A 19832-nucleotide genomic window follows, 5' to 3' on the forward strand; every position below is an offset into this window, starting at 1 on the left:
CTAAATTTTGAATGTACATACTTTTATTACACAACTTGATATCTGAGGGTTGACAATATTTCCCAAAATAGTGGATTGTCAACGCTTATCTAGGGAGAGTGGCGCCCCCACCTTCATGTTTGAGAACATGTTTATCACAATCCCTGTGTCCACAATGTTCTCCTCAGCTATAAATAGGGGAAAGCACCAGAGTTCATTACAACAATTTCACAATGAAGCTCTTCAGTGTCCTCCTTTTGGCTGCTCTGGCTGCTGGCAGCTTAGCACTAGACAAATGTACCGTGCTGGATGCCTTGAGAAATAGTGATGTCATCGGCATTAAGGGCTACACGCTTGAAGATTGTAAGTATTTTTGTCTATCTTTTTGTTAATCAAGGACTATAGTGTCTATAATTTAATAAAAATATTATTTTTTTTTTGCAGTATTTATTAATCAATGATTGAGGCTGGTTTCTCAGTGGGACGTTAAAGTCCCACGTTACAGCAGCCAGTAACGCAGCCCACCGCACAGTAATGAAAAATCAATGGGCTGTTCACAGTGCCCACGTTGCGTTACATAGTAACGCTGCACATTCTGGTAAAGTACAGCATGCTGTGCGTTATACTGGGCTTTAGCAGCGTTAGGCTGCTTACACATGCTCAGTGACTAGCCACATGGCTAATTAATATTCACTGCATTGTGCTGACGTAACCTGGACTCATAGTGTTGTCCAGATCATGAATGAATCGTTCATTTGATCCGGATCTTTTTTGTGAGTCGAATCATCCGGATTATCACAATGAACGATTCTGTTCACAGTGGATGTCTGTCTGAAAGAAACAAGAACATACAGAATGTACAGTGCAGGGAAAGTCGTGTCCTGCTTGTCATTTCTTCCCGAGTTTGCTTCCCTAGTAAAATGATTAAAATGATTCAGTTCCAAGATCCGGATCTTTTCAATGATCCGATTCAAATCATCCGAATCCTTGAAAAGATCCGGACTTCCCATCACTATCCTGGAGCGGCTGTTCTATCAGTATAGATAGAACGAAAACAGCGCACCAAGAGCCGCATAACGCGGCTCAATCTGACGTCCAACTTCAACACCACCACGCGTTGCGTTAGGGGCACGTTATGCGATCTTAACGACCCCTAAAACGCAACGTCTTGGTGTGAAAGAGGCCTAAGTCAGCGTTTGCTCACTGTGAAATATTACCTTACCCTGAGGTAAGACATATGGGGGAGGGGGGGAGGCAGAAGGAGTCTTAGAGTGGAAACATTTTTAGATTTTTGTGTCACTGTGAAGTATAATTAAAGGAAATCTAAAGTGTAAAAACAAAAAAAAATCAGTTTAACTTTTGTGGGTCTTTTTACAGCCCCCTGCCGTCCTTATGAGTCCCTCCAGCCAGCAGCTGCAAACCCCACAAAGCTGGCCAGCCACATGTCTCCTCACTGTGCTCCCGCTTTCTGGGAGTGTTCCCCGCATGCGCAATACATGAAAATCGCTACTGCGCATGCAGAGAGCGCTCATGGCAGTGGGTGCGTGATCAGGGTGCGCTCAGCTTGGCGCCGCACATGTGCAGCAGCTGCCAGCTGGTGACCAGCTTTACAGGGGTCGCCGCTGCTCGATGGAAGGACTTGGAAAGACTCCGTGAACACAGGATGACTCCAGGGGGCTCCAAGAAGTCCCAGTTTGTTTTTTAGAGGACAAATGGGGTGTTCTTTTGATGACATATGTTGAGTGGTATTTTTTATATTTTTACAGAAATAGGAGAAAAATAAGGCCAAAAATGCAATTATCTTAGCTAGAAAAGAATATGTAAGAAAAAGATGCATTTATTTATTTATTTTAAAAATGCAATTTTTTGTGCCTCTTGAAAATAGTGCCGGCAGACCATAATTAAAATTGATTGCAACCTCAGATTCCAAGCTAAATGAGAAAAAAGTAAAAAGTTACACACATGCATTATTTACATTGCCTGTTATGCACAGCACAAGTTATGCAGTACATAGCGAGTTACATAATTTGCGTAAATGAAACAAGCGCACTCTGCACACGTTGTGTTGGCAAATTTAGGCCAGTGAGAGAGGAGATCAGCAGCACAAGGATGCACTTCCCCTTTTATCGCGATCACTGTGATTGGATCTCACATTAAAGGGGTACTATGGTGAAAAATTTTAAAATTTAAAATATGGCAAACAGACAAATAAGAAGTACGTTTTTTCCAGAGTAAAAATAGCCATAAATTACTTTTCTCCTATGTTGCTGTCACTTACAGTAGGTAGTAGAAATCTGGCAGAAGCAACAGGTCTGGACTAGTCCATTTCTTCATAGGGGATTCTCAGCAAGGCTTTTATTCTTTTTAAAGATATTCCCTAAAAAGGATTTAAACAATGATGCTGGCCAGCTTCCCTGCTCGCTACACAGTTTTTTGGCAGTTGGACAGAGCAACTGCCATTCACTAAGTGCTTTTGAAAATAAATAAATCCCTGAGAATCCCCTATGAAGAGATGAACTAGTCCAAACCCTGTCACTTCTGCCAGATTTCTACCACCTAAGTATGTGACAGCAACATAGGAGAAAAGTAATGTATGGCTCATTTTACTCTGGAAAAAAATGTACTTCTTATTTGTATATGTTTGCACATATTTACAATTTTACAATTTTTCACCATAGTGCCCCTTTAATCATATTACTTGAAGACACTTGACTGCCTTTTCAGGCGAAGCCGTCCTGAAGACCCTGCATCACTCCACTTCTAGCGCCTGGCCCTGCCTCCCCTCGGAGAAAAAACGTCAGTCTTTTTACCCCAGGTTTTTCTCGGAGGAGAGGGGAGACAGGGCCAGGCGCCAGAAGTGGAGCGATGTGGGGTCTTCGGGACGACTTTGCAGGACATCACACCACAGGTAAATATAACTTTTCTTACGGCAAGGCTGCATGATTTTGTATATCAGCCTGAACGTTCTCGTTAAGTATCTGCATGTTGTGCTGCTGCTCTACATAAAGTGGGCATAGAGAGTGACAGGCCCCCTTAGATCCCAAGCAACCACAAGAGCTATTGTTGCGCATATTTTCCAAAGAACAGAAAGAAATAGGCAGCGCTCCTAGGCTGCAAAGGAAATGAAACCAACAGAGGTGTGCAGCTCCCCCCCTGGGATTTATACACACCTTGCATACAAATCAGATGCAAACTATGTACTAATCCCTAATCTAAATAACTTGAATGCAAACTGATACACATGAATGCAGCTAGTCACAAGTAGACTAAGGCCTCTTTTCCACGGACTGTTGAGCTGTGTGCTCGACAAGCAGTTACCAGGCAGCAGTGAGCAGTTGTGAGAGTTTGAGAGGCATTTCACTGCCTACCAACAGTCCGTGGAAAAGAGGCCTTACATTTTTTATACAAAAGGAGGAAATGGCAGCGCTTTCAAATACAGGCTGCACCCAAATTAACCAGCTACATAGATATGCAGAGCCCAAACATGGGCAACTTACACAACTTCAGGGATGTTCATAGTCATCCAACTTCGCTACGCAATTACGCTTTGCCAAACTACGGCTTTGAAATAAAATATTCGCTTTGTATGCATTTCGTAGACTAAGCGTTAAAATACGCAATTACGCTTAGTGGATGCGGATGCTTATGCCCATATGCAGAAAATTTTACGCAATAATTTCTCTTATACCGGGACCTCTTCTATGCGTACATTCCCCTTTGTAAGCATACAATTGCACGCGGAAAATTAGACGCGAGTAATGCATTTGTAGTTCACTACGCAATACACATTTTAACTATGCATAGTGGGCGTAAGCGTAGTTTTGAAACTTCACCTACGAACTACGATGCGTAGATGAAAACTATAATGCGTAAATTCGCACTGGCGTACTTTCTGCTCATCCCTACAAAAACTTGCATTCAAAACGAAGCAAAGTAGGACGTTAAAAGGATACCCAAGGTGACATGTGACATAATGAGACAGACATGGGTATGTACAGTGCCTAGCACACAAATAACTATGCTGTGCTCCTTTTTTTCTTTCTCGGCCTGAAAGAGTTAAATATCAGGTATGTAAGTGGCTGACTCGATTCTGACTCAGACAGGAAGTGACTACAGTGTGACCCTCACTGATAAGAAATTCCAACTATAAAACACTTTCCAAGCAGAAAATGGCTTCTGAGAGCAGGAAAGCGATAAAAAGAGCCAATAGTTCATAGATTTTAGCTCTGACATACTTCAATGAATGTGTCATTGAGCAAAAACAATAAAACAGTTAAAACTTAAAAACTAGATTTAAACATACAACTGTGGAATATCTTAAAACAGTGGTCCTCAAACTAAGGACTGCGGGCCGAATGTGGCCCCTTGAGGCTTTTTTACTGGCCCCCCACACACAAAATGTATTACTTATAGATACAGTCAGCTACATCTTTAAATATTGGTTGCCCGCATATAGAATAGCAGTGATGGCACCACCCATCCACATGGAAGCCAGAAAGCAGTCATTTGCTGGTCTCCAATTAAATTCCACATTAGGTAACACTGCTGTCTAATTGGACTGCAGGTTGTCACCTGGGTATGCTTCACTGTCTGGCCCACAAAGACTTCTACATAATGTTATATATACTCTGGCCTCCCCCCCCCCCCAGCAGTCTGAAGTATGTTGACCTGGCCCTCGACCCAAAACGTTTGGGGACCCCTGTCTTAAAAAGTCATTTTAGGAGAAGGAAGAGAGATACAATTGTTTATTTCATTGGTTTATTTTCGCCTCAGGTGTCCTCTAAAATATAGGCTGCACCTGAATTGACCAGCTGCATAGATATGCAGAGTCTAGTATTGAACAATCTGTGCACAGGCTGTTTTTGAAGCCAACGTCCTCCTTTGCCGCATCTGTTTTGAATACAAGTTGCATAAGTTGCCCATGTTTGGACTCTGCACACCTATACAGCTGGCCAATTCCGGTACAGTCTATATTTGAAAGCGCTGCCATTTCCTCCTATTGTTGCGCATATGTTGGGGACAACTACTTGGGGTGCAGTTACATTTGGAAAGTTAAGTTCTATTTATGAGTTATGCGTATTTTCCCTCTTGCAGTTATGTGCATGGTTCATCATGCCAGCTTCTACGACCACACCCTGAACAGAAGTCCCCCTGAATATGGCATCTTCCAGATCAACAGCTACTGGTGGTGCAATGATGGCTACACTCGCGGGCGCAAAAATCTCTGCGGAGTATCTTGCAATGGTTAGTTACAACACAGAATCCATCTCCTAATATATATTTCAACTCTATTCATCTTGAATCACTTTACTAGTCAAAAAGATAAAATGACCCTGTAGTACAAATTGCATCTCATAAATTATCTCACAAGCCCTAATACTGTAATATTGTTTCTCATGAGTTATTACCTGCTTCTCACTAGGGTTGGCCAATGAGGTTCCAAAAAATTCTCTTTGCATTCAAATTTCATGTAAATGTTATGCAGCTTGAACTGTGGCTGGATAAAGGTTAAAGTGGACTTGAACTCAGAACTTCCTCTGGGCTCTAAAAGATAAACAGCAGCATAAAAACCTTTAACCACTTCAGCCTACAGTGTCGAAAATCGTATGCATCCAAGCAACGTTCACCTCCCATTTTTTCACCAATAACTTTATCACTACTAATCACAATTAATTGATCTATATCTTGTTTTTTCCGCCACTAATTAGGCTTTCTTTGGGTGGTACATTTTGCTAAGAATTATTTTTTTTCTAAATCCATTTTAACAGGAATATTAAGAAAGAAATGGAAAAAAAATCATTATTTCTCAGTTTTTGGCCATTATAGTTTGAAATGAATACACGCTACCATAATTAAAACTCCTGTATTTTATTTGCCCATTTGTCCCGGTTATTACACCATTTAAATAATGTCCCTATCACAATTTATGGCGCCGATATTTTATTTAGAAATAAAGGTGCATTTTTTTCAATTTGCGTCCATCACTATTTACAAGCTTATAATTTAAAAAAATATAATAATATACTCTCTTGACAAGCATATTTAAAAAGTTCAGACCCTTAGTTAACTATTTGTTTTTTTTTATTGTAATTTTTTTTCTATTAAAAAATGTATTTGGGTAATTTTTGGTGTGGGAGGAAAACAGCCAATTTTAAATGTATTGTAATGTAATTATTTAATAAAAAAATTTATGTGGGTGTAGTTTACCATTTGGCCACAAGATGGCCACAGTCAAAACATTCTGAATGCGAACAATCTCGCATCCATGAACTAGAAAGAAGATGGGAAACTTTTCTTTGGGCAGAAATACCGCGGCCTCTGATAAGAGACCGTCGGTTTTTCTACGGGGAACTTAGATCGGTGAATGGAAACTATATTCCCATTCACTTATTGGGGGGCAAACGGCAGGCAAAAAAGAATTGAGAGAAAGTTATTCTGATCGGTCCAAAGCTAAATTGCATATAATTTACATGAATAATGAATGCAAGGAAAAATTTGTATTGTATACAGAATGGGAATAAAATTTAAAATCATTTAAACATTTTAAGTAGAAGAATACATATATTATGACAGATCTGTACAGGAGTCCTGAAAAAGGTACAAATGAGGAAGGAAGAGAGACGGTCTCTCCAAAAGAAGGACATTTGAGAGCTGAGAGGTTAACTGACCCTGACAAATACTGCTGATTATTCCCCAGAACAGAGATCACATAACATTCCTAAACAAGCATAGCATTATGGAAGCCCCTGTCTTCCTGAGCTCCCCCCACCCAGCAGTAGAAGGGCAGACAACTGTGCAGGAGATTCTCTCACCGCCATTGATCTTCCTGTGCTTTGAGACCAGCAGCATCTCTCAACACACATCACAACGTGGAGAAGGAGGAGATGCCAGCCACTAGGGGGAGCAGTGACTGAATAACGGTATAGTATGGCAAGGTGATAGATGCAGAGATTCTGTTGGGTAATACTCTGGGAAGATGAGCTGATAAAGCGGGACAAAGAGGGGGCAATGCAAGACACAGGATCAAAACGGGAGAATCCCGCGAAAATCGGAACTGTTGGACAGTATGCTTGTAGTTCCTTAACAGCTGGAGAGCTAAGTGTGCTGATTACTGTAGTAACCCATCTCTCATTCATAGTAAACCATTATCCACCAATAGTTGTGATTGATTGATCATGGTCACACTGCTAGCAGCAGTGACTTTTTTCGTACATATTATTGGATGTTGGGCAAGAGTGAAGTCAAATGGCATGATGTGCCCATTGTGGGCAAATGTAAATCCTGCTCACCCAAAATTCTTTGAGGTCACCACCGTACCAGACATGCATCATCATCATCATCATCTCTAACAACAACATACAAACCAACCTAGATAATTGCATACCATTCTTTCCAGTTGTTGTCAGTGGCTATGGCCCTGGGACTGAGATGGTTGAGGTTACAGTAGATTTACCTGGCATTTATAAGATCACACACCACTCACAGATCACATACACTTTACCCAAGAGTGGGAAATTCACATGACCTGGTGCTGAAGCTGTTGGGGGAGGGGGGGGGGGGGGGTTAGCCATCTGACATCGCAAAGTGGATTGTGGTGGGGAAATCTGCCGACAGCCATGCACAGACTACTCTGCTTGGGTGACTGTGCTTCTCTTTTTTTATGAGCTGTGTTCTATATAAATTCTAAATTTGCCCTCTTTATTTTTCCATCTTTTCAGCAAATGCTATCAGACTAGTAGTGTGAGGGTGCTCATTTATGAGATGACATAGAATTTGACAGCTTTTTCAAACACAGATGACTGTCATACTTGAGTTACTACCAGTTACAAACAGTAGGGCATATACCTTAACCTTCCTGGCGGTAAGCCCGAGCTGAGCTCGGGCTATGCCACGCAGGAAGATATCTCAGCCCCTGGTGGGGCGATTTTCGCCATTTAAAGTGCTGTGTGCGCAGCTAGCACTTTGCTAGCCGCGCGCACAGCTTGATCACCGCCACTCTGCGGCGATCGCCTGCACGCAGCGGCAGAAGAGGCCCCCCCCCGAGCCCTGCGCTGCCCGGACCAATGAGTTCCGGGCAGCGCTATGGGCTGGATCGGAGGCGTCTGACGTCCATGAAGTCATTCCGATCGTCGCCATGGTGACAGCAGAAGCCAAACAGGGGAGCGCGTTATATATGCGTTCCCCTGTTTGCTATTGATGCCGGCGACGATCGCACTAGAGGGACACATGCGCCCTCTAGTGCTGTTTTATGTAGCTACCACTCTGGTAGCTTTACATAAAACAAAAAAAAATTAAAAAAAAAAGGATTTTTGCCTATTTGGCAAAAAAAATTAACCGCCAGGGAGGTTAAAGGGTAATAAAGGTGAGAGGGATATGAAGGCAGACATGCTTATGTCCTTTTAAATAATGCACATTGCCTGGCTGTCCTGTTGATCCTCTGTCTCTAATACTTTAAGCCATAGACCCTGAACAAGCATGCAGATCAGATGTCTAGGAGAAATCTGGCAAGATTAGCTGCATGCTAGTTTCAGGTGTGTGATTCAGACTCTACTGATCAGAAAGGTCAGCAGGGCTGCCAGGCAACTGGTATTGTTTGGAAGGAAATAAATATGGCAGCTTCCATAGGTCTCACACCTTCCTTTTAAGACTAAAGTGGCTGGATTTTTTTCTTAACAATATCTTCACAATGCAATGGCAACAGAGGCGTAGGTAGGTACACTAGTCATTATATTAACCACAACTTCTGATTTATTAATTACACACAATTTAGGTCTCCATCTGGGAAATGTAAAATATAACTTAATTTTTAATCATTAAAATTGATGATAATTACGTTGTGGATGCGTATTACAGCTCGAGACAGGGCTTATTTATATATTGAAGGGTCATGTATGTCCTCCTATTAGGGAGGCTTTAATGACCTACAGCCAGGGTCAGACTGGGACACTAAGGGCCCATCAAGGAAGTTTCAGCCTGGGGCCCGCCCCTTACTCCTCCTCCCCCCCGACCCCCTCTCCTCCTCCCCCCCCCCCCCCATTTTGGGCTTACATACACATGTACTCTAGAAATTTTGCATGATTTTATGGTAGGGAATATATTGTGAGCACTTCTGAGGACAGTCTCCAATAGGGATATGTCCACATGCCGCAGCAAAAATAAATGAGTGTCACCATGCACTGGAACATGGGCGTGGTTATGATTCGTGGGCAGACTTTAAAATAATAATTTAAAAAAATTAAATTAAATAAGTAGCAGTATTATTTACAGAGATTAGGTCTGACCAGATACATTTTAGATAAAATCATCAAGTAGTTAAATGCCTCATGATAATTCATCAAGTAGTCAAATGGCAGCAGATTTCTCGACAAAATGCAATCAGATTGGCAGCAGATTTCCCCACAAAATACAATCATATTGGCGGCAGATACCCCCACAAAATGCAATTCGAATGCCGGCAGATATCCCCCACAAAATGCAATTTGATTGGTGGCAGATTTACCCACAAAATACAATTATATTGGTGGCAGATATCCCCACAAATTGCAATTAGATTGGTGGCAGATATCCCCACAAAATGCAATCAGATTGGCGGCAGATTTCCCAACAAAATACAATCAGATTGGCGGCAGATATCTCTACAAAATGCAATTAGATTGGTGGCAGATTTCCCCACAAAATACAATCAGATTGGCGGCAGATATCCCCATAAATAGCAATTAGATTGGCAGCAGATATCCCCACAAAATGCAAATAGATTGGCAGCAGATATCCCCACAAAATGCTATCAGATTGGCGGCAGATTTCCCCACAAAATGCAATTTGATTGGTGGCAGCTTTCCCCACAAAATACAATTAGATTGGTGGCAGATATCCCCACAAATTGTAATTAGATTGACAGCAAATATCCCCACAAAATGTAAATAGATTGGCGGCAGGTATCCCCACAAAATGCTATCAGATTGGCAGCAGATTTCCCAACAAAATACAATCAGATTGGCGGCAGATATCCCCACAAAATGCAATTAGATTGGCGGAAGGTTTCCCCACAAAATACAATCAGATTGGCGGCAGATATCCCCACAAATGGCAATTAGATTGTCAGCAGAAATCCCCACAAAATGCAAATAAATTGGCGGCAGATATCCCCACAAGCAATCAGATTGACGGCAGATTTCCCAACAAAATACAATAAGATTGGCGCCAGATATCCCACAAAATGCAATTAGATTGGCGGCAGATATCCTCAAAAAATGCATTTAGATTGGCGGCAGATATCCCCACAAAATGCAATTACATTGGCGGCAGATTTCCCCACAAGCAATCAGATTGGCGGCAGATTTCCCAACAAAATACAATTATATTGGCGGCAGATTGGCCACAAAATGCAATTCGATTGGCAGCAGATATCCCCACAAAATGCAATTTGATTGGTGGCAGATTTCCCCACAAAATACAATTAGATTGGCGGCAGATATCCTCACAAATTGCAATTAGATTGGCGGCAGATATCCCCACAAAATGCAATCAGATTGGAGGCAGATTTCCCAACAAAATACAATCAGATTGGTGGCAGATATCCCCACAAGGGCAGGTCTCCAGTTAGTGGGGGCCCCAGAGCTGAGAAGGAGGGGAGCACAGCACAGGAAGGGGGGAAATTGTGCACAGAGCAGCGGGGAGGGGGGGAAGCCTCCCCCCTCCCTCACCAAGGCCCCCCCCTTCTGAGCTCCCCCCCTCCATAATTGCAGCCAGCCAGCCAGCGGCAGCAGCGGGGAATCACTTACCGGGATGATCAGATCCATAGCTCTGCGTGCCGCTGGCTGGTCCGGTCTCCTGCACTGCACTGACCAACCACCCCTCTTCACAGGAAGTACTGCGAGAGCGTGATTGGTCAGTGCAGTGCAGGAGACCAGACCAGCCAGCGGCACGCAGAGCTATGGATCTCATGCCGGTAAGCTATTCCCCACTGGCTGGCTGTAATGTTGGAGGGGGGTGCGGAAGGGGGGCCCCTAGGGGAGGGAGGGGGGAGGCTTCTCCCCCTCCCCACTGCTCTGTGCACAATTTCCCCCCTTCCTGCGCTGTGCCCCCTCCTTCCCAGCTCTGGGGCCCCCAGGAGGCGGGGCAGCCGCGGCCCACCGATGGAAAAATCGGTGGTTCGGTGGGTTAGTCCGAGCCTGCCTACAGCCCTATTGTCTCGAATAGAAATGCTTTAACTTTTTCTTACATATAAATTACAAAATAACCCCCCACCAATCCAACATGATTCAACTCCTTAAATGGAGCCGTCATCAGGGAAAAGTTCTCAGTGCAAGGTGCATATTTGAGAAAGGCATTACAATATAATCACATCATAAAGAAAATAAAAAACGAGAACGATGTGCTCCCTAGCTCTGTCAGAAATCAAATGAGCCTGCTCACTGACCTCCTTTTATACTCTATGGAGATGGGTGGATACCTATTTGTCTGGAACCTCCCTTTATTTCTCCCCCCATTGGCCAGTTTATCTGGCATTCTATTGGTTCTCCTATTCAAGCCTATATAATCTCAAAACTATGTTTGCAGATAAATTAGAGACTCCAAAATACTTACATTTAATATATCCTATATCGAGGTATAATATTCTTGCAATAGAGAAAGCAGGGTGAATTGGAACATATAAATCGCAGATCAGCGTGGAGATACTCTCCTCCTGCACATACTGCCTGCCTAATGCCTAAACTCCACCCTCCCTTCCCGCCCCCCTCCATGGGCCCTCTTTCTATGCTCCCCTGCCAGAGTAGGACACAGCAGCGCAGCTTGTGTGTGAATCTCACCTGAGCCAGATGTGTTCATCCTCCTTGGCAGCCAGCTGCTCTCTGCCTGCCTGATCTCTGCATGTTGTGTTTAAAGTAAAAACCCAAGGTGAGAGTGATATGGAGGCTGCCATATTTATATCCTTTTAAGCAATACCAGTTTCCTGGCTGTCCTGATCATACTCTGCCTCTAATACTTTTAGCCATAGTCCCTGAACAAGCATGCAGCAGATCAGGTGTTTCTGACAATATTGTCAGACCTGACAAGATTAGCTGCGTGCTTGTTTCTGGTGTTATTAAGACTCTACTGTAGTCAAAAGGATCAGCAGGGCTGGGATTGTTTAACCATTTCAGCCGCCCAGACGTGAAGCTCACGTCCGGGCGGCTGCTCTGCTGCGCTCTCCCGATCCTGTGCGCGATCGCGGGCGCGCCATCGTGTCCCCGCGGTTTGTCCCCCGGTAGCCCTGGGATCAGTGAAAGGGAACATGGTTCCCGATCACCGATCCCTGTCCTCCACAGAAAAACCGAAGCGCTCACCCGTGAGGCTTCGGCTCTTCTGCCCGGAGAAATGTCCGCATCCCCCTTGTACTTCCGCTTAGCAAGAAGTACATGGAGGGGGGAAAAAAATGAAGGTGGCCATCTTGTGGCCAAATAGTAAAACTACATCTACACATTTTTTACTTTACAATTTACACATATAGCAACATTAAAAATGTACTGTTTATGTCCCACACCAAAATATTCCCCAAATAAAATTAATAGAAAAAAAAATACAATTAAAAAAGACCAAAAATAGACAAAAAGTTACCTAAGGGTCTGAACTTTTTAAATATGCATTTGAAGGGGGTATACTACAAACATTTTTTAAATTATAAGCTTGTAAATAGTGATGGGCGCAAAACGGAAACAATGCACCTTTATTTCCAAATAAAATATTGGAGCCATACATTGTGATAGGGACAAAATTTAAATGGTATAATAACCGAGACATACGGGCAAATAAAATACATAGGTTTTAATTATGGTAGCATGGATTATTTTAAAGCTATAATGGCCAAAAACTGAGAAATAATGAATTTTTTCAATTTTTTTCTTATTAATCCTGTTAAAATGCATTTACAGTAAAGTGGCTCTTAGCAAAATGTACCACCCACAGAAAGCCCAATTAGTGGCGGAAAAAACAAGATATAAATCAACAAATTGTGATAAGTAGTGATAAAGTTATTAGCGAATGAATGGGAGGTGAAAATTGCTCCGATGCATAAGGTGAAAAATCCCAGAGGGCTGAAATGGTTAAAAGGAAATAAATATGGCAGCCTACATATCTCTCTCACCCCGGGTTCATTTTAATTATGAGGAAACAGGTAGTAGAGTGAGCAGTTGCCTGCCGAGGAGCATGGACACATCGAGATCAGGTGAGATTCACTCACTCACCCTACTATGCAGGGGGACACAGGAGGGAACAATAAGGAGAGGGAGGTATTATATGCCCCTCCCCACAGAGTGTGTGTGTGTCTGTGTCTGTGTCTGTGTGTGTGTGTGTGTGTGTGTGTGTGTGTGTGTGTCTGCGTGTGTGTGTGTGTCTGCGTGTGTCTGCGTGTGTCTGTGTGTCTGCGTGTGTGTAGTGTGTGTGTGTGTGTAGTGTGTGTGTGTGTAGTGTGTGTGTGTGTAGTGTGTGTGTGTGTAGTGTGTGTGTGTGTAGTGTGTGTGTGTGTGTGTGTGTGTGTGTGTGTGTGTGTAGTGTGTAGTGTGTAGTGTGTAGTGTGTAGTGTGTAGTGTGTAGTGTGTAGTGTGTAGTGTGTAGTGTGTAGTGTGTAGTGTGTAGTGTGTGTGTGTGTGTGTGTGTGTGTGTGTGTGTGTGTGTGTGTGTGTGTGTGTGTGTGTGTGTGTGTGTGTGTGTGTGTGTGTGTGTGTGTGTGTGTGTGTGTGTGTGTGTGTGTGTGCGTGTGTGTGTGCATGTATATGTGCGTGTATATGTGCGTGCATATTTTTTTTTTTTTTTTATTTATAAAAAAGGTATATCTCTGCATATACAACTACCATACCAAGGGCAGCACGGTGGCGCAGTGGATAGCACTCTCGCCTTGCAGCGCTGGGTCCCCGGTTTGAATCCCAGCAAGGGCACTATCTGCACAAAGTTGAGTATGTTCTCCCCATGTCTACATGGGTTTCCTCCGGGCACTCAGTTTCCCTCCCACACCCCCAAGACATACAGATACGTTAATTGGCTTTGAACTAAATTGGCCCTAGACTACGGTATAAATACTACACCATACATGCATAAACCTATGACTACGGCAGGGATTAGATTGTGAGCCCCTCTGAGGGACAGTTAAGTGACAAGACAATATATTCTGTACAGTGCTGTGAAAATAATGCTAAACAATAATAATACAAAAAAATACCATAACATTTCACTCTTATCCTTAAGCCTTGCTGAACACAGACCTTTCAGATGACATAAGATGTCTGAAAAGAATTTTGAGAGATCCAAATGGACTCGGAGCCTGGTAAGATGAAGCCATCATTAAAGCAATGATTTGAACTTCAGTCCCTGTGAAATTATTTTACATAATCTCATTTTATGCTTACTTCAGCTGAACAAATACTCCTCTGCTATCTTCATATCAGGTCTAATAAGATAAGGAACAGAAAATAATTTGGTATGGGGGACTATACAATTTGTAGCATGTTTTCATATTTGGTACCACCAGAGAATTATTATTTTTTTTTTTTTGGGGGGGGGGGGGGGGGGAGGGGGAGTCAGTCAGTGACCCAAAGATCCCACCAGCAAGCATGGAGCTGGCAGCAGTGTGGATGGTGTTCCCCAGCTATTGAACAGCTTACACGCTCAGCTCCTCCCTGTGCTGCTGAAAGATTAACTCTTTGCAGCCAGCACTATAGGTGTGGTAGATTCTTTTTATTATGAGTCATACACTGGAATTGCTGCACCAGCTTTTACCATCATAGGTATACAGTATGTGAGATGATGCAGTAGGGAATAAGACTGGACAGATTTATTTTCAGATTTCTTTCCAGTACAGATATGGAACAGGAAGAGCCAGTCAAAAATATATGTTTAGTATGTTTATTGCATAATGTGCAAAAACTTGGCACACAAAAGATTATCCTTTACTAATTAATGTTTATATTATAATATGCATAAAAAAATAAGGAGATGAGCTAGGGCTTTAGGGTTCTCTGTAAAATCTATAACCTAGGTTCGCAATGTGTGGTACGTGTACCCCAGGGGGTACGTCTGATGGTTCCTGGGGGTACTCGGGCTTGACATACTTAACCAAGTATAACAAATTTAGAGTTTTAGAAAATGATAAGTCTTATTTAATCAACGCCAAATTCATGTTTTAGTTATTTAGTTATAACAACTAATTAAAAGCAATAGTAAATGCTTGTAAATTGTTTATAACCAATTGTAATGTACTATGATTAAATATATATTTGTCAAGGGGTACTTGTGATAATGTTTACTATGCTAGGGGGTACTTGGTGAGTACAGGGTTTTAAAAGGGGTACATACCAATAAAATGTTGAGAAACACTGATCTATAAGACATCAATGTCCACACTGAAACATATTTTGTCTACATTTTATAATTTATTATGTTACTTTTGTCCAAAAATTGACTCACGGACCAGGGAATATCTGCTTACACTGAAGCAGAAACAAGTTCAGGGCGGGCACCAGCGTAAATTCACCAAAAACTGTTTATTTCTTCAGCAGAAGGTGTAAACAAAGGAGGCCCCCGATGGAGAGCGCTCCCCTGTATCTGCTTACGCCCCTGGTGGAAAGATCATTTTTAATATTAATTTATAAAATGACCTGTTTAGCACTGATAGGGCAAACTCATTATTTCAACATCAGCTTACCTACTATTAAAGAGAATTTGAAGCCAGATTAAAAATGGCTTTCTAGCTTATATTCAGCAGGGGCATGTTTGCCCCTGCTAAAAAACGCCGCCATCCCGCGGCATAACTAGGGGTCTTTACCCCCTAAATCCCCTCCGAGGTGCCCGGGGAGCGCTTCCATGTGAGGCAGGGCTATGAGCTGCAGCCCTGCCTCACACGCGTCTGTCAGCGGTGGATCTCCGCCTCTCCCCCGCCCCTCTCAGTCTGTCTTCGCTGAGAGGGGCGAGGGAGAGGTGGAGATACACGCTGATAGACGCGTGTGAGGCAGGGCTGCAGCTCATAGCCCTGCCTCACACGGAAGCGCACAGGGGCAGCAAAATCCATGACCAAGAAAGTTGTGGATTTTGCAGGGGGGATTTGGGGGGTAAAGACCCCTCGTTATGCCGTGGGATATCGGCGTTTTAGCAGGGGCAAACATGCCCCTGCTGAATATAAGCTAAAAAGCCATTTTTAATCTGGCTTCAGATTCTCTTTAAACCGTTGGAAAATAAAAAAAATTGGCATGGAATAAGCTCAGATGTATGTAAATTGATTAAACATTATTCATTCTTCTTACAGGAGCGTCTGGACGAGGCACTGCAGAGGTCGTTCCCTTGGTTCATACACCAGCGGATGTTAACTGCATCTAATAAACCATTTGTTGAATAAAGAAAAAATGGTTGCCAATTTTTGCGATAGAAACAACTTCAAACAAGAAATTGTAAAGCAGGCCATAAAATATATAAAACATTGTATGATCTCATCCAATCTTCCCACTTCCATGTGCTATGAGAACTTACCCAAACAATCTGCTCAATAGTGTTGACGCGTTTGGGTCTGGGTTCTGATCAGAACCTGCATGCGGACAACAGCAAGGGGTGTTAACTTACCATTGTTGCTGCCTTTGCGTGCTGTGCAGCAGCCAGGTACTGCGACCAAGGGCGAGTTAACAGCCCCTGCGACTATCCACATACATGGTCAACACCCAAAATACTCTATGCTACAAAGATGTAGTAATTTATGTACACGACTGTGCAATCAAGATTGTGTTATGTATGGCCACCAATTACAAGCTGTTTCTATGTCTTTGCTTATATCAGGGGTGTCAAACTCAAATACAAAGTGGGCCGAAATTGAACACTGATATCAAGTCACGGGCCATCCTCAATGTCTACTGGCCACCTTATAAAGGTCCCTGGTGTCGAATTTCCCCTCTTCAACTCCAATACAGTTCCCTGGTGTCTAGTGCCCCCCCCCCATACAGTTTCCTGGTGTCTAGTGGTCCTCCTCCCTCCACTATACAGTTCCTTGGTGTCTAGTGCCCCCCCCCCCCCCATACAGTTCCCTGGTGTTTAGTGCTTTCCCCCTACCTCCTCCATATGCCTTCCCTGGTGTTCTAGGGCTTCACCTCCAATATAGCTTCCCTGGTGGTCTAGAGTGGGCCAAACATAATGCAAAGTGGGGAAACCCCTAGAGGGCCAAATTTAATGGCTCTGAGGGCCAGATTTGGCCCGTGGGCCAGAGTACAACATGTATGGCTTATATGGAAGTTTGGGGTTGATGCGCAAAGCAGTTGTAATATTGCTGTATGCAGACAGCACACACAAATATCAGTTACTACCGCCAGTTACGCTATTACAACAACCCTCAGTACTCGAATTATGCAAACGTTGTTATGGTAACATGTGAAGGTGCCCAAAGAGTACATACATTTTTTTGAAAATGAGCTAAAAATGAAGGTAAGTGTTGAATATTTTAGGAGGAGGAAAGAGACACAAAGACACCGTGTGCCCATTCTGATGTAGTATATGGTTAATGGTTAGAGGAAGAAAAGAATAGTAATGATATTCTACTCACAAGGCAGGATTGCTCAAGAAGCAGCCACTTAATAAGCATGAGGGAAAATGCCACGCCCTCTCAAGCTTTTATAGAGAAGTAGGTCGCTGCTCCACAAAAAAGCCAGCCGGATGGAGATTCCCACTGCAGGTGTACCTTGCCAAAGGGATAAACAATGCAAAATAATGAATAGGAGGTGCCCAACAGTATATGCATATGGAACAATAATATATATAAGATGATTGGGTCCTACCTTGAGGCTACTTGCACACCAAGACGTTGCGTTAGGTGCCACGTTAAGGTCGCATAACGTGCACCTAACACAACGTATGGTGCTGCAAGAGCCGACGGTAGAGTAACGCGGCTCTATTCCGATAAAGTCTCCCAGAGTGGCGCTGATTGGCCGGCGGGACCACGTGACGCGGAGCGAGACACTCCGCATCACGTGGTCCCGCCGGCCAATCAGCGGCCGCCAGTGCAGTGAATATTAAGTAGCCATGTGCGCGGCTACTGTAGCTGGCTCTCCCCGCCTCCTCTCCGCCCCCTACTGCGCATGTGTAAACAGTCTAACGCGGCTATAGCCGCTCTAACGCCGTAGCATGCTGCACTTTCCGGGCAACGTACAGCGTTACATGTAACGCAACGTGGGCTGTGTGAACAGCCCACTTGAGTTACATTGCTGTGCGTTGGGGGAGCGTTACAGGCGCACTAACGTGCGCCTGTAACGTCCCTGTGTGTAAGCAGCCTCAAGGAACGGAACTCACTAGAAGTTTCAAAAGTAACTTTATTAAAGCACTGTACAACGCGTTTCACTGCCCACAGAGGTTTCCTCAGGTCAATAACAATGCTTAAAAAACAAAACACATGCTTCAAATCAAATATTCATATGGTTAATCTAGACGACAAATTAAAAACAAAATTAATATGTGGATTGTATCAACAGGTTAACCCTATAGGTTTTTACAATATTCCATAAATGTATGTATAATATGTTTACATCTGCAGAGTTCTAGCTACAGTATGAGAACAATGTAAAAAAAATGTAGTGACCCTAAAACAAACACAGCCATGGATAGATACATTCACTGTTATAAAACAAACATAAAAACAGCCATGGGTACATATAATAAAATAATATATCATGTAGAGTGAAAAAGATAAAAACAAAAACATATAAACCCCTTCCCCACCACTGGTAAGCATATTTACACCCCTGGAAACTTCACTTAACAACCAGGGGTGTAGACAGAATTAAAGCCAGCGTCAGCAAGACGTCACGCTTACATTTACAAAGTGAAAGTAAAACTGTTACACAACACTTCCTGTGTACTGTTTATAGTACTCAGGAATTAAGTTAAGTGCCATCTTGTGGCCAAAAAGTAAAAATGCATCCACATACACCATTTTATAAAAAAAAAATGTTTTCTATACATTTTTAACCGCTTTCACCCCTACCCCATAGTAACCAAAATAAAACACAATAAAAAGAAAAATGACATTAAAAAAAAGTTACATTAGGGACTTTCTAATATGTCATGAGGGTATAGTACGATTATTTTTGTAAATTAATGCTTGTAATTATTGATATAGTGTAAAATAAATAAAAAAAAAAAAAACACTGGAAAAAGATACACCGTTATTTCCAAATGAAAGAATATCGCTATACATTGTACTGGGGATACAATTTTAATGTAGTAATAATCAGGAAAAATGGGCAAATAAAATGTGTGGGTTTAACCACTAGGCGACTGCGTCACGCCGATGGGCGTGGATGCGGCGCTAGCCCCAGGACCGCCTAACACCAATCGGCGTAAAGTCCTTGGGGCGTGGTTTGCAAGAGATTGCGCACGCGCACGCATCTCCACTCCGCCTTCAGTCTCCCAACGGTGATCGCTGCTCAGAGGATGAAAACCGCCGTCTTTAAACATGGTACAGCGCTGCGATTTATGGCAGCGCTGTACAGGGGGACAGCCGTGTGACACAGCTGTCCCCGTGGGTGGCACAAAAGTGATCTGCTGTCGTAGGCTGAAGCCTATGACAGCCAATCACATTGATTGGCTGGTGGGGGGATGGAGGGAGGGGGGATTACAAAATAAATAAAAAAAATAGGTAAAAATATAATTAAATAAAACAAACATTTATAAAAAAAACAAACACACATTGGGAGAGCGATCAGACCCCACCAACAGAAAGCTCGGTTGGTGGGGAGAAAAGGGGAGAGGGGGGGGGGGGGAATCACTTGTGTGTTGAGTTGGATGGCCCTGCAGCGAGACCTTAAAGCTGCAGTGGCCTATTTGGTGAAAAATGGCCTGGTCTTTAGTGC

At 43.0% G+C, this 19832-nt stretch overlaps 1 protein-coding gene across 1 annotated transcript; it reads left to right on the plus strand.

The window, feature by feature from the left end:
* The first annotated feature begins 207 nt into the window (after window positions 1–207).
* LOC137541418 (lysozyme C-like) lies at window positions 208–16350 on the plus strand. The gene is made up of 4 exons (XM_068262696.1): window positions 208–342; window positions 5074–5223; window positions 14200–14278; window positions 16253–16350. Exons 1-4 carry the CDS (start codon window positions 213–215, stop codon window positions 16311–16313), a joined length of 420 nt encoding a protein of 139 aa, XP_068118797.1. The 5' UTR covers window positions 208–212; the 3' UTR covers window positions 16314–16350.
* The last annotated feature ends 3482 nt before the right edge of the window (window positions 16351–19832 follow it).

Source organism: Hyperolius riggenbachi, chromosome 12, assembly GCF_040937935.1.
Source record: "Hyperolius riggenbachi isolate aHypRig1 chromosome 12, aHypRig1.pri, whole genome shotgun sequence".
Taxonomy (NCBI): Eukaryota; Metazoa; Chordata; class Amphibia; order Anura; family Hyperoliidae; genus Hyperolius; species Hyperolius riggenbachi.

Excerpts from the sequence above, each read along its gene's own strand:
- LOC137541418 (XM_068262696.1), top strand. The coding sequence starts at position 213 with ATGAAGCTCTTCAGTGTCCTCCTTTTGGCTGCTCTGGCTGCTGGCAGC. Across the intron at positions 343-5,073 it reads GGGCTACACGCTTGAAGATT|TTATGTGCATGGTTCATCAT; the intron begins GTAAGTATTTTT and ends TCCCTCTTGCAG. Across the intron at positions 5,224-14,199 it reads CTGCGGAGTATCTTGCAATG|CCTTGCTGAACACAGACCTT; the intron begins GTTAGTTACAAC and ends CTTATCCTTAAG.